Source organism: Dendropsophus ebraccatus, chromosome 7 (genome assembly GCF_027789765.1).
Source record: "Dendropsophus ebraccatus isolate aDenEbr1 chromosome 7, aDenEbr1.pat, whole genome shotgun sequence".
Taxonomy (NCBI): Eukaryota; Metazoa; Chordata; class Amphibia; order Anura; family Hylidae; genus Dendropsophus; species Dendropsophus ebraccatus.
In genome coordinates, this window is record NC_091460.1 from 62,330,644 (window position 1) to 62,345,873 (window position 15,230).

A 15,230-nucleotide genomic window follows, 5' to 3' on the forward strand; every position below is an offset into this window, starting at 1 on the left:
CGCTCAAAGAATTGACATGTCTGTAGTGTGAATGGGCCCTAATGATCGGTACAGGTGTGAGCACTCAGACCCAAAGCGATCAAAACTTTTGACATCTCTCTATGACCTGTCAATAGTTGAGGTCCCACTTGACCGAAATGGACACTGTCATAAAAAAAAACTTTTGATAAGTCAGAGACATTTATAAGTTTTGATTGGACTGGGTCTGAGTGTTCAGAACACAATCAATTGGGAGAACTAGGGTATGTGCACACTGCGGAATCCCTACAAAACACTTGTTGTGGACTCTGCAGCTCCCACAGACTTCATTCTATGGTTTGCCAGATTCCACCGTCCACCCAAAGAATATACCCGCTCATTCTTCGGGCGGATGGCGGAATCTGGCAAACCATAGAATGAAGCCTATGGGAGACGCATAGATGTGCACGGCCGCCAGGGTCCATGAGCTGCGGAATCCGCAATGGGTGTTCCATCGGAATCCCGTAGTGTGCACAATTCCCAAGACAGGAGAAGTCTGCACAGGGCATTCACTCCTGAATCTGTCAGTCTATGGGGCTGTCTAGGGCTCAGACACCAAGCAGGGAGAGGAGCACATGGCAATGCAGTCTTCTCCCAGCTTGTTGTGCTGAACACTCTGATAAAAACGTTTGATATCTCTCTCACATATCAAAAGTCTTATTTTTTTATGACTGGTACTGTTTAAGTCAATGGGAGAGGGGTCTGACAGGGACATCATGTGGTCTTTTTTTTGTAGTATGTGTCAGAAATCACACAGCAACCTATCAACATGCTTAGTTCTCTTTTGTTAAGTTTAAAGTTTCCTGTTGGTGAAAAAAAATGTATATTTAGTTGATTTTTTTTTACCAAGTGAAACAGCATGGTTTATTATATGGAGATTGGTGTGGTGAACGCCCTCATGAACATGCCCTTAAAGTGAGGACCACTTCACACAGTCCCTTCCATCCAAGCAGCTAATAGATAACTTATCACATCAGCCAATCCCACAAGCCGGTGACCACGTGACATTGGAGGAGGTGTAGGCAGGTGCAAATGCAACCAATCAGATTACAGCTAAGGGTAGTTGCAAAATGAAACTGGAATGTGATTGGTCGTTGTAGGCGAGCATTGCTCCTTGCGGGGTGCCTTTAAGCAAGGCATGCTGGGAGCTATATCCCCAATGTAGAAGTCCCGGCGGTGCTGGAGATCACTGGGCAGGGCGGCCATGTTACTGCTCCCGGACACTGGGCTCAGCCTGGCGGCCGGATGCTGGCTGCTCCTAGACGTGGCCTTCCTGCTGGCGCTGATCATTCATCTGCTCGGGGACTGTGGCCGCCGGTACTCCACCCTGTACGCCGTGTTCGAGGATATCATCCGCTATGGGAAGACCAAGCTGGGCAGACGTCCCGCCTGGCTGCACTGGTTCGACCTCCCGAAGAGGTAACAGAGCGCTGTGGAGCACGTGTTATGTGCGGGGACCGAGGCAGCCAATCAGGTTGCGGCTTTGATCAGTGACGTAATTGGTTGCGGAAGTGTAGTAACAGGGCTTGCTGGTGTTTGTAGTTCATGTGCAGCCTGAGGAGGCTGCCTTTGTAGCCCAGTCTGTATAGTGTATGTGAAGACATATAGATATCAGCGGTACCCGTCTGTCTATATAGTGCTACAGTCCTGTTCAACATGTAGTCTATAGCAGGGATGGGGAGCCTCCCGCCCTCCAGCTGCTGCAAAACTACAATTCCCATCATGCCTGGACAGCCAATACTTATACAAGCATGATAGTTTTGCAACAGCTGGAGGGCTGAAGGTTCCCTGCTCTATAGTATTGTAGCTGAAGCAGTGATCTAGCAGTTGTATAGTAAAGCAGTGCTTCCCAATGCAAGGCTCTGTAGTGTAACAAACCTACCACTTACCTGTCACAGTGGGGCTTGTGCATGGAGCTCTCCAGGTGTAGGATGTATCCAAGGCAACCGGATATAGTGGTCTTGGCTGCCACTGAATACTGATCAGGGGAGAGAACCCCAGTGACAGGTACCCTTTACAGGAGAGTCCGGCAATTATAATAAAATTACTCAGCTGTGTAATAATCAATACTTACCTCTCCTGCACCTTCACAGTGCTGGCTTGCCACTCTGGGATCTCCTAAGGGTATGTTCACACTGAGTAAATCAGGTGGAATTCCACGGCAGAACTCTCCTCTGCAGAATCCCACCTGCCTCCTGTGTGCCATAGCCCATCTATAGGAGAGCCTGTGCACCCCCGCTGCCACCGTTCTCCGCTGAAGGGAATGACAGTGGAGGCGTGCAAGCTCTCTCATAGACGGGCTATGGCACACTGATGGACTGCCTGCTCACACAGTCAATGACTGGGGCGAGACACAGCTGCAGTCACTGAATGGCTGATCAATCAGCCAGGTCAGGCATTTTCCCCCTGCATTGGAACTCTGGGAGGGATCCACAGCCTGTGACACTGTGCTTCAAAGACACGGGGATAGGTAGGTAATGATTATTTATTATTACATTTTTAAAATTGTGGGACTCCTCCTTTAAGGGTAGCATTATATGGGATGCATTTTTTTTTTACCATTTTACTGGCACAGGTCCCATAGCCAACAGAAGGTCAAATAAACCAAACTGAAAGCTGTCACTTCAAGTCATCAGACTTGCAGATGGGCTGGGACTTGCACCAGTAACATGGACACAAAAATGCATCCATCCCTTTTGGAGATTATAAAGAGACACTGATGCTACATTTACACGAAACGATAATTGGCCCGATCGTACTATTGACGATGTCGGAGTAACCATTTTTTTTTTCATACTGATCAGCGTTTAGACGGCACGATACATCGTATGGAAAATCGTTTTGCGATCACTTAAGCCTATCTCACACGTTGGTTAAATCGGCGAACGACTGTTTACACAGAACGATCTGCAAATTTTTTATGAACGACGATTTGAGAACATGTTGTAAGATCAAAATGAACAATTTCTCGTTCGTTCTTTTGATCGTTCGCTGCGTTTACACGTACGGTTATCGTTTGAATTCGATCGTTATCGCGCAAATTCGCACGATAATCGTTACGTGTAAACGCACCATTACAAATATTTATTCTTTTTTTTTTCTCCTTACAGGTGGTTTTGGCATTTCTATTTATTGTCTGTAATCTGGAATGGAGCATTGCTGGGATTTATAGTGCGCTCATTGCTGCTTGGTGTTCAGTTACCACAATGGATTCAACTGTTATTTAACTTTTTTCACAAGGACTCTGAGCAGAAGATATATGGTAGGTGCACTGAATGTTCCCTTTAGGGTAGCTTTACACGTACCGGATCCGTCCCGCCGGCAGCCCGCAGCCCCGGCCCCGAGCATACATTACCTGCTCGGTGCAGTGGCTGTGTGAAGCTCCCGGCTCCTCATCAGCCAATCCGTGCAGGGCAGCACTGATTGGCTGATGAGGAGCGAGAGGAGTCGGGAGCTTCATTGCAGCCACGGCGCCGAGCAGGTAATGTGGGCGGCCGGCGGCAGGGAGGGTTAAAGGGGACGGGTCCTATATACGTAGCGGATCCGCTGCGTGTATGGGACCTATTCAGCTTCACAGTACAGCGGACCCGCAGCGGATTTGGCTGCAAACTCGCAGCGTGAAATCCGCTGCTGATACAGTATGTGTGAAACTACCCTTAGGGTGGAATCGCACTTGGCTTTTTTTACAAAAAAAAACAACAAAAAAACACACCAATAAAACAGCATAATAGGTGCTTGGTGTTTTTTGGCTAAAAAATGCTGTTGCCAGATATTCTCCTTAGTAGGCGATCACAGTATTTTTTTTTTTTTTCAAAAAAGGTAAAAAAAACCCCACCATGTCTCTTTGCATATACATGTTTTTTTTGTTTGTTTTTTTGCATTTTTCTTTTACTTTAATAGAAATCTTGGAATGATGAAGGAATCACATATTACTTATGACTTATAATAAAAATCCACAGAGGATAAAACGCCAAATATAAAGGCACCTTTACTATTACACCTATCACAGAGGCGTACCACTCTACAAAGTAACTTTTATTGCATACAGTTAAAAACGCCACAATACATATACCACCAGAGTCAGACAAATTTTTTAACTAGTGTAAACGGGTCCCAGTATGGCCAACAACAAGGCTGTACACCTTAACCCAAAATGTGCACTAAGGGTACAAACACACACACCTTATATGCAGCGTATTTTCTGCTGCGATACGCAGCAGATTATATCTAAACAACTTAACACCGCATCAAATCTGCACCACCAAATCTGCTGTGTATACGGTGTGTGTGTTTGTACCCTAAATCTAAGTCTACTATACAGTACAAATGAGTATCCATATAAACATAAACTTTTTAAAAGGAAATACCCTAGTAATAGTTCAGTTTGTAAAAGCCACTACAATGGGCCGCTCGAATGATCTAATGGTTGGTTGGCCATCCTCTCTGGCCGCTCCCCGCTTGCTGTCTGCAATGAGCTAACAGGTCAGGGCTTGTTTCCCCTGGGAAATTATGCTATGTAATACACCTGCTACTGTAGTTCTTCTGAAGCAGATTGTCGCCTACTGGCTTTCACAGAAACATGGCTACAAGAGTTGTACTCCTTCCTCTCTGACCTATGGTGGCTTACAATTTTCCCATACTCCTAGACCAGAGAACAGGCAAGATGGAGGAGCGGGTGTACTTCTCTCCCCAGACTGCACTTTCAGGGTCATTCCCCTGTACCCTCTCATCATTCTCCTAGTTTAAGGTTCACACCATAAGACTCTTCCAGCCATTTTCCCTGAGAGTCGCAGTCATCTCTTATTCTCTAGGCTCACCTGGCTTCCTTACTACTTGTCTTTTGATAATCTTGCCATCATGGGTGCTTTTTAACATCCCCATTGACAACCTAGTCTCCCCATTTGCCTCTCAATTTCTTTCTCTAACCTGCTCCCTTGGCCTCTCTCAGCTTTCTGACTCACAAGGGTGGGAATACCCTGGACTTGGTTTTTTTCCTGACTTTGCCCAGTTTCCCACATTACTGTAGAGTTACTACAGCGTTCTCACACCAAAACCTTCTTGTCACAAATTCTCATTCTCCTCCTGACACCCTGACCTCACCCACATACAGAAACCTATGAGCATTCAATACCCAACAACTCTTAGACGTTGTACAGTAATCACTGCCCCAATATCTTCCCTCTCCTGTTCTAATCTGGCTGTAAAACACAAAAGCATCCTGCAAAGAGTTTGTATGCTCTCTCCATGTTTGCGTGGGTTTCCTCCGGATACTCTGGTTTCCCCCCACACCCAAAACATACAGATAGGTTAATTTAGATTGAGCCCTAATGGGGACAGGGAGCAATAATTGGCAAAAACTATGTAAAGTGCTGCGGAATCTGTGTGCGCTATACAAATAAAAGCATCATTATTATTATCCTGGACAAATTTGCACACCGATGGCCACAAAACTAGCACACATCTAGAACTTATTTGCTCTAGATGTGTTGCCTGGAGGAAAACCAAGACAACAGTAGACTTTCTTCATTATAAGTTTGTGCTCAGAAGCTACTACACTGCTCTTCACTCTGCTAAGCAATCCTACTGTACCACACTTCTCTATTCTCTATCCCATAACCCAAAACAAAAGAGGTTTCATACCCTCAACTGTATTCTCAAACCCAAAGTACAGACTCCCATCACTGACCACTATGCTGAAGACCTAGCATCCTACTTCATGGATAAAATAGACAACACCCATATAGAGATCTCCTTCTCAGACTTCCAACCAGCGACAAAGAAAGAAGTCTCCAGACTCTTCTCACCCCACCAGCTGCTGTAGTGACCCCATTCCATCACACCTTGTCCAGTCTTTCTCCTGATCTCACTACCTAATTAAAATCTTCAACCTATACCTTTTTTGTTTTATTTTTTTAGCATCTTTCCCTCCACTTTCAAACACTCATCAACTGTCATCACCCCATTACTGTAAAAAACAAACAAACTCTGGACCCATCATGTACAGCTAACTATCGACCTGTCTCTAATCTCCCCTCAATCTCTAAACTCTTAGAAAGTCTGGCCTTGTCTCTGAATACTCCCTTCTTGACCCCCTTTAGTTTGGGGCGGGAGACAGGAAGCTCCTGTCATGCACAGCGACAGCATAGTCAAGCGCCGCCATCTTGACTACGTCATTTGTGTTCCAGCGGTGGAACGCAATTAACGTAATCAACATGGCGGCGCCCAGCCTGAACAAGAGGATTGGGTAAAGTATAAGATATAAAGGCAGTCTGTATCTTCATTTTGTCTATTTATGAAGATACAGACTGCCGTTGCAGTCTGTTTCTTCTACTTTACCTGATCTTCTTGTTCGCTGCAGCAAGGCCGGCACTGTCATCTTGATTACGTCACTTGCGTTCCAGCGGTAGAACGAAAGGAATGTAATCAAGATGGCGGCGCGGGCTTTGCTGCAGTGAACAAGAGGATTGGGTAAAGTTTAAGATACAGACTGCAAAGGCAGTAACTTCATAAAGGCAGTATCTTCATAAATAGACAAAATGAAGATACAGACTGCCTTTGCAGTCTGTATCTTATACTTTACCCAATCCTCTTTTGCGGTGTAGCAAGGCTGGCGCCGCCATCTTGGTTACATCGCTTGCATTCCAGCTGTGGAACGCAAGTGACATCATCAAGATGGCGGCGCCCTGCCTTGCTGCACTGAAACACAGGATTGGGCAAAGGCAGTCTCTATAAAGATGCACTTAGGAAGACATGACCTTTGATAATAGGGACAGTGAGTTTTAGGTGATAGTCCTTAAAGAGAACCTATTTCCTGGTTTTCCTCCTACCTCTCTAACTGCTCCTTTAGGCTATGTTCACACATAGAGTTCAACGGAAGTAAGGTGAGGATCCATACACTCCAGACATGGTGATTAAAACATAACTAGAGATGAGCGAAACTCGAGCATGCTTGAGTCCATCCGAACCCGAACGTTCGGCATTTGATTAGTGGCGGCTGCTGAAGTTGGATAAAGCTCTAAGGTTGTCTGGAAAACATGGATACAGCCAATGACTATATCCATGTTTTCCACATAGCCTTAGGGCTTTATCCAAGTTAAGCAGCCACCGCTAATCAAATGCCGAACGCTCAGGTTCGATTGGACTCTAGGTTCGCTCATCTCTAAACATAACCATGGTCATTCTGTGCGTACCATGTTTTAATCTATTTTCATTAAGTTATGTTTTAATCACCACGTTTGGAGTGCAGGGATCCTCACCTTACTTCTGTTGAACTCCTATGTTGTCAGTGCCTGGCCAGCACCGGATTCCCGTGCACCCTCCACCTTTTGAGCTGCTGCAGTAGGGAAATGCAGTAGGAAAACGCCTAGGTGAGCTTAATCCCCCCCTCTTTCATATATTTTTGTATGTTCACACATAGTATTTCCATCAGTCTTTTTTTTTTTTTTTTTTTTTTTTTTTTTTTTTTAACCAAAACCAGGAGTGAATTAAAAAGACAAAGGACTGATGGAAATACTATGTGTGAACATAGCCTTTGCTTTTAATTTGCTGCCTCCACCTCATCTTCTCTTCACCTTACTGTTGGGGTTCCTTAAGTCTCTCTCTTCTTTTCTGACTTTCCACTTTCCACATTGGACAAATCATAAGCAAGTTTGGTTTTCAGTATTATCTGTATGCTGCTGATACCCAGCTATATACCTCCTGCCATAATATCACTCCTGCACTCCTACAGAACACCAGTGACTTGCACTTAACATGCTGCATAATCCACAACTCTCACTCCAGTCTTCAGGACTTCACCCAAGCTGCACCAGTTCTATGAAATGCATTACCTAAGAATGTTAGACTCTCCTCCAATACACAAAGCTTGAGACATGCCTTATCAGGTTACCTAATTTCAACGCAGCCCCCCTACCAAACACATACACTTCAAGCACTTAGGCCTGTACATACAGGCATTGGTTCACCCACCTTTACCTGGACTGTCCCATTTATAAAGATCACGGGACCATAGTAACAATAAAGCACTCTTGCCGCTCTGCCTTTTTTCTCCAACACTCTCCTTGTAGTCTGATTATATAGTATTCATAGTTATAGGAATACCCTACAGTATCTTGCAGTATGTTTATGCTTCATTTTCTGTTATAGATGAAGAACTATCTACTCTTCTGGCTCTTTCCCTTTTGTGGATACACAGTCTCCGGCGGCTGTTTGAGTGTTTCTATGTGAGTGTATACTCCGGTGGAGTCATTAATCTTGCTCATTATTGTCTTGGAGTCTTTTACTACTTTCTCCTTGGGATAACTGTACTCGATCATGCAGAGCTGGATTACAATAAGGGTAAGTGTGAGAACTATATAATTTTTTTGTGTGTGCGATTTTCTACATCTTCGTGAATAATCAATGTTGCCCGGCCTCCTGCTCAGTCATGCTGTCAGTGAGCATCTGCCAAACAGAGGACTGATCTGCAATCCGATATACTTGAATACCGGCTGTCTTTGAGCTGTGGTCTACGGGTAAGTCACCTGTCTAGAGACCTGCAGCAGTATATTTTCTTTGGTTCGAAATCCCTGAATGAAATTCTCTTTTCATATCCTTTTTAAAAGTGTAAAGTATTCCCAATCGCATGCATGTGTGTGTATATATATATATATATATATATATATATATATATATATATATATATATATATATATATATATATATATATATATATATATATATATATATATATATATATATATATATTTATTTATATATTTTTTTTTTTTTTTTTTTTTTTTTAAGATAATGTAAAAAAAGCTTTTTTTTTTTTCGTTTTATAAAAAAAAAAAATAATAATTTGGATCTGATTGGGAGAAAGTTAATTACTATTTGATTTCCATCAGGGGAATCGAATCAAAGAAAACAAACTGTTGCTGGTCCCTAGACAGGTGATTTACCCTAGACCACAGCTCCTACACCTTCTAGGGCAGACATGTCAAACCCTGGCCCATGGGCCAAATCTGGCCCGCCACGCTATTCTCCTGTTTTAAATCTGGCCGGCGACATTGCAGATTATAAATGGGAGGTCCAAACTGCTGCTCAGACCTCCCATATTATAATCTTGTAGGATCCAGGAGAAAAAGAAGCGCTGCACCTCACACCTATAGCTGACACTAATGCCTCTCGGCTGCATATAAAAAAACATCAGAAGTTTGTGTGTGAATTGATCAAGCCACACTGCCCCATGTACCAACATGCAGGTCTCTGATACACATGGGTCCCTACACAAGTCCACACTGTGTCGGTCAGTGACCACCACCCCCGCCAGGCGTGCACAGGCAGGGAAGGGAGGCCATGGAACGGCCCTGCAACCCCCATGTCACAGGACCAGACCCAAAATCGCCCCAAAAACACCCAGCCGACACAATCGGCGGAGGAGGTTGCCCCCAAACAGCACGGATCTGGATAAGGTATTACACTCACCATAGCTGCTGCAGACAGAATGGGAAAGACAGGAGGGATTTAAACATGTGCACTCATTTGTCTCCTGCTGATTTCGGTCATGTGGGTCTTACCAGGAGCAGTGCAAAAACACTTTGAGGGTGTCTTCACACCTACCGGATCCACAGCGGATCTCACTTCTGCGGATTCGAAGCGAGAACCGCTGCGGATCCGGTACCATTCACCCCTATGATAGCACATGTTCGCAGCGGGATTAACATCCCACTGTGAATATGTGCTTTAATCCCCCGCTGTCCGCTGCCCCGCCGCCGCATTAGCCCATCCTCGGCCGCATCCCCTATCCCCGGCCGCATCCTGCAGCCCGCCGCCGAGAGCATAAAGTACCTGCTCGGCGGCACGGCTGCAGTGAGATCCGCTGTGGATCCGATAGGTGTGAAGGCACCCCCTGAGGGTGCCTCCACACCTACCGTATCGCAGCAGAAAATCCGCTGCGGATCTGCAGCAGATTTAACTAAATGAATGAACACTGCATCAAATACGCACTGTCAAATTTGACAGTGTGTATTTGATGCTGTGTTCTGTTCATTTAATTAAATCTGCTGCGATACGGTAGGTGTGAAGGCACCCTGAAACACTTTTTTTTTTTCTCCTAGATGGTATTATAATCTTGTAGGCCACAGGCAGTTTTTAGCCTGTGGCCTAGAAGTATGTGAGCAGCGTCCAGACGCCAGCAACTTGGTGATGTCATTGCGCACGTCCAGCATTGGGTGAGTCTGGGGGAGGGCTGGCAACTACATAAGAGACTATGGGGAGGGCTGTCTCCTATATAAGGGACTATGTGGGAAGACTGACTACTATATAAGAGACTATGGAGAAAGGATGGCTACTACATATGAGACTCTTGGTGAGGGCTGAATTCTATATAACATACTATGGGGGAGGTGCTGGCTTCTATATAAGAGACTATTTGGGAGGGCTGGCTACAAAATATATATATTGGAGGGCTGGCTACTATATGGGACATTTTGGGCCTGACTATTATATGGGTCACCAGTGGGAGGGATGGCTACTATATGACTACTATGTGGGGCACCAATAGTAGGGCTAGCTACTATGTGGGGCAATATTGGGAGGGCTGGTTACTATGTGGGACACTATTGAAGGGGTTGGCTACTGCAGTGGACATAATTATGGGATTACCTACTGCTTGGGGGAAAAAAATGGGTAACTACCATTGGGGTTGGTTTAACCATGTCATAGCAATTTATCATAGTGCACAGTGCTGGGAGACGCACACCTTTGACAGGGCCAGGAATGCCGCACGCTAATCTGACAGTGCCAGGAGCGCTGCATGCACTCCTTAATAAATATAAAGATTAGCCCGTGACTTTGTCTAATTTTTAAATTTTGGCCCCTGTTTATTTGAGTTTGACACCCCTGTTCTAGGGGGTTCAACTATATCTAATGCAGAATCGGTCCTTTGTTAGCAGATCTTGACTGACAGATAAGTGAGCAGGAGGCTGGGCAGCATTGCTTATTCATGAAGAGGGAGGAGGAAGCAACAGTGAGGCGTGCTAGAGTGCGGCACAGACGCTGAGCCACAACTCTGACTCAATTACAGTAGGATACGCAAGATATTGCATAATCCAATGTTTGGACAAATTACCAAAAGGCACCATGCTCACTAGGGGACTGCCAGCTACAGCACACTGTCAGCACCTCGGGGAGGGCCCAGGTGCTGACAGATTCCCTTTAACATGCATACAGGGCTGGATTTATGCATTTTCTGTTCTAAACTTTTAAAGCTGTGGGCCTAAAAAAAAAAAAGAAATATCATCAACCTGCACAAATTTAGGTTTATTTAGGCTGTGTGCACATTCAGTATTAGGCTATGTTCCCACACAGTATTTTTGCTTAGTATTCTGGTCAGTATTTTGCAACCAAAGCCAGGAGTGGATTGAAAACACAGAAAGGCTATGTTCACACACTGTTGAAATTTAGTGGATGGCCGCCATTATTGCCATTAATGGCAAATAATTGCCGTTGTTAGGAAATAATGGCCATTAAATGGCAGCCATCCACTAAATTTCAACAGTGTGTGAATGTAGCCTTTCTGTGTTTTCAATCCACTTCTGGTTTTGGTTGCAAAATACTGAGCAAAAATACTGTGTGTGAAAATAGCCTTATATTGTGTTCTTTTTTGGTCAATGTTTTTACCACAGCTTGGAGTGTCATTCGGGCAGCATGAACATGATGGCAGGATCCCTTTGACCTCTCCCCCTCTGCCCTACATCAATTATTAGGCTAATAGCATGGCTCATGTTGCAGATTATGAAAGTCTGTGGAGAAACAAAACCTGTAAAATTATAATTATTTATGTATTTACTGTTATATTGTGTATGTCTTCTGCTCAGCTGTTCTGCATGTACAGAAGTGATGCAGCTGCTGGCTAGTGTGCTTGGATCCTCTTCGGATTGGATGATTTGCTCTGACATAAATGTTTAAAGTGTCTGTCATTAGAAGAAAATTTGACATTTTGCAGAGATGTCAAATGTTTTAAATATTCAGGGCCCTAAGCGCTCAGATCTCCATCATTAAAGAAGCGCTCAGTTACATGCTTCACTCACCAGCTCTGTGTGATATCTGGCTTGCTGCACTTGGCAGTCTCCATACACATACTGTATAATAAATCTCTGCTTCCCCCTAGTTGTTCTAATAATTGGTGGGATTCCGAACAATCGTGTGTTGCAACGTGTTAAAATTTTTTCTTTAAAGGGGTAGGCAAGTGGGGTGGGAACATAATTAGTACGTACCGATCCCCATTCCCCTGCAGCACAGCGCCACTGCTCATGGTCATTCGCCAGTCTCCTGTATCTCATTGTCCTGTGGCGTCACGTCTCGCTCAGAAATGCCTGTTCAGATAGTGAGTGAGTGAGGTCACTGACAGTCACTCACTGAATGTCTAACTGAGTAGTTCCTGCTGGGTCGTGATGAAATGGGAAGCTGGGAGATACAGGAGGCCATAGGGCTGACAGAGAGCTGGTGGCACTGTGCTGCAGGGGACGGAGATGGGGGTAAGTACAACTTATTTATTTTTATTTATGTCCCCACCATCCCTTGCCTACCCTGCATTTTTACATTTGGCCGGAGTACCCCTGTAACCAACATTTATGTTGCCTAACCTCTGAGTAAAGTTGGGGTGTGTTTTAGTTGATTAACATATGATTTTCTAGAATCCTCATAACTTTTACAGTTGGTGTGTGTGTGTACATGTTGGATACTCCTTTAATGCTCCTACTTGTCTTTTTCAGTCACAGTCACAGAAATCCTACAACAACTTGACTGGTGCCACCTAGCTGGATGTCTGTTTTATATTTGGGCATCATTGCTGCAGTACAGATCTCATGTGATTCTTGCTAATCTCAGGAAGGATAAATCGGGTCAGTAAATTATTAGTAATAGTTATAGCATGTCTGGTCTTGGTATTCACTTATTTTTGGCTTTAGATGGTGCATCCCTGTTCTCAAGCTCAGCTTTAGTGGTTACCCATGCTTCATAGTATGCTGGTAGTACAAGTGGTCCTGACTAGAGGATTTTTTGCCCACTAATAGAGATCCTGCGGTAATTCCACAATACTCACAGCAAATCATTTTTAGTAGTTACTAATCCAAGGCTATAACCCCTTGGTGGAAAATGTTAGTGCTCATCATGGTGATCGCACAGGAGTCCAGTGTAACCTAATCATCCTCCTGCTATACTGGCTGGGATCTGAGAAACCTCTGATCCCCCATTTATTGATCCCCCATTTATTAACCTATCAGCAGCAATCACTGCATTCAATAAGTTTACCCTGACACTTACCAATAATGGGTGATTGAACTTTACATCATCAGAACGTGTTTTGGCAAGTAGCCTTTCTCAAGACTAAATCCTAGGCTGTGCATGAGAGAACATTTGACATGTCCCTGTGAAGTTCCAAAACGCCTATAAATTAGAATGGGGAGAGCTGCAGGCATATGCGGCCACCATATCTGCTAAATGGTCAGGGACCCAACACAGTCGTTTTCTAGTGTGAGAACCAGGGACCTGCAGTGTGCAGCATGTCATACAGAGAATCTTGCAGTGTGAAAACCAGGAGGGGATGTACTTATTGATGGTATGAAACATGTGGAAGATGTCATACTCATGCACTATTACATTACATATCTATATTTTTTTTCTGTTGCAGGTAAAATTGTAACCATGAACCATGTGATTCCTTCTGGAGACTGGTTTGAGACAATATCCTGCCCACACTATTTTGCTGAGCTGTGTATTTACACTTCTATCGGATTCTTATTTGGACTAGACCATTTAACTTGGTGGCTATTGGTTTTATTTGTCTTTCTTAACCAATCTTCGGCTGCTATTTTATGCCACGAGTTTTATCATCAGAAATTTGATCCATACCCTGCTCACAGAAAAGCATTTATACCATACCTGTTTTAAGGTTTACCAGATGGTATGTCATTTACACACTGATCAGGAGAACAGGTAAGTATGTGGTAGAGCACTTAACTTCTCTGCTGTCACAATCCTCTCCGCCCTTTGGCCCCAGTGGTTCTAATGGAGATCAATGAAAGTGGAGGAGTAAAATGTGCTGCCAGGTGCTTCTTCTCCTGATTGGTGGGGGTTTCTGCTATGAGATCCTGTCCAATAAACTTTTTTTTCCACTTGTCCCTGTGACACAACTACAACTAGAACGTCCAGCAGCACCAAAATTCCAGGCCTGTCATGAAGCCAAACGCACAAATGCAGCAGATTTGAAACATTGCGTTTGTGCATATGAATAAAATTTATTGTAGATTTTCACTACTAAATGCTATCGGAATACTTCTTTGGTTGTGTTTTTGTGAAAAAACATTTAGGGTATAAACACACACACCGTATACGCAGCGTATTTACTGCTGCAATACGCAGCAGATTAGATCTAAATAACTGAACACAGCATCAAGTCTTCACCATCAAATCTGCTGCGTATACGGTGTGTGTGTGTGTTTGTACCCTTAAGAATACAAGTCATCAGGAAACCCTTTTGATATGTCATCAGGCATATCAAGTGTTATTAATCACAGCGGGTTTCACTGCTGAGATCAGGAAATATAGCCAGGGAAAGTATTGTCACTAACTTCAACATTGCCGCTGCCCTCTCTCCTCAGCTATTTTCTCCTAATTAATAACGTTTAATGCGCCTGATGACCTATCAAAAAATATTTTTTATGACCAGTATGGATGTGACTATTTTGGCCTTCACACCATAGCATTTTGTTTAGTTTTCTTCTTTTCCAAGAGTCATGACAACCCCCCCCCCCTCCCCCCACTATGTGGCACAATGGTGTTTTTGAAGGGAATGAAAAGTAGAGCAATTGGAGCTTTTTTTTTTTTTTTTTTTAACACTGTCTACCATGTGGTTATGGAGGTGGCATTAAATATCAAATATGTGAAAATTGTTTTGTGTGTTCTTTCATTTATTTTCCTTCAATTGGTTAATCACTTACAGTGTATTAATGTTAGTGTTGCATGATTTTAGACTGTGCCTCTGGAACTATTTGCTTGGCTGCGTTGCTCAGGCATAGGAGAGTCATTGTTTGCCATTTACAGTATAACATTGGCTGCAGGAAAGCTTTCCCTGAACTCATATGGTAGATCATAGTGTGCCACACTTCACATGTTGTCTCTTCTCTGACTGTGGTACATTTGTGTTGCTGGTAGTGATGAGCGGACATGCC

General features: G+C 43.9%; 1 protein-coding gene across 1 annotated transcript; it reads left to right on the top strand.

Moving 5' to 3' along the window:
- Positions 1 to 1,082: 1,082 nt before the first annotated feature.
- On the top strand, positions 1,083 to 14,869 carry SRD5A3 (steroid 5 alpha-reductase 3). Its single transcript, XM_069976535.1, has 5 exons — positions 1,083 to 1,437; positions 3,129 to 3,280; positions 8,164 to 8,355; positions 12,774 to 12,902; positions 13,691 to 14,869. The coding sequence occupies exons 1-5, from the start codon at positions 1,223 to 1,225 to the stop codon at positions 13,948 to 13,950; spliced, it is 948 nt and encodes a 315-aa protein (XP_069832636.1). The 5' UTR covers positions 1,083 to 1,222; the 3' UTR covers positions 13,951 to 14,869.
- Positions 14,870 to 15,230: the final 361 nt, after the last annotated feature.

Excerpts from the sequence above, each read along its gene's own strand:
- SRD5A3 (XM_069976535.1), top strand. The coding sequence starts at position 1,223 with ATGTTACTGCTCCCGGACACTGGGCTCAGCCTGGCGGCCGGATGCTGG. Across the intron at positions 1,438-3,128 it reads TGGTTCGACCTCCCGAAGAG|GTGGTTTTGGCATTTCTATT; the intron begins GTAACAGAGCGC and ends TTCTCCTTACAG. Across the intron at positions 8,356-12,773 it reads AGAGCTGGATTACAATAAGG|TCACAGTCACAGAAATCCTA; the intron begins GTAAGTGTGAGA and ends TGTCTTTTTCAG.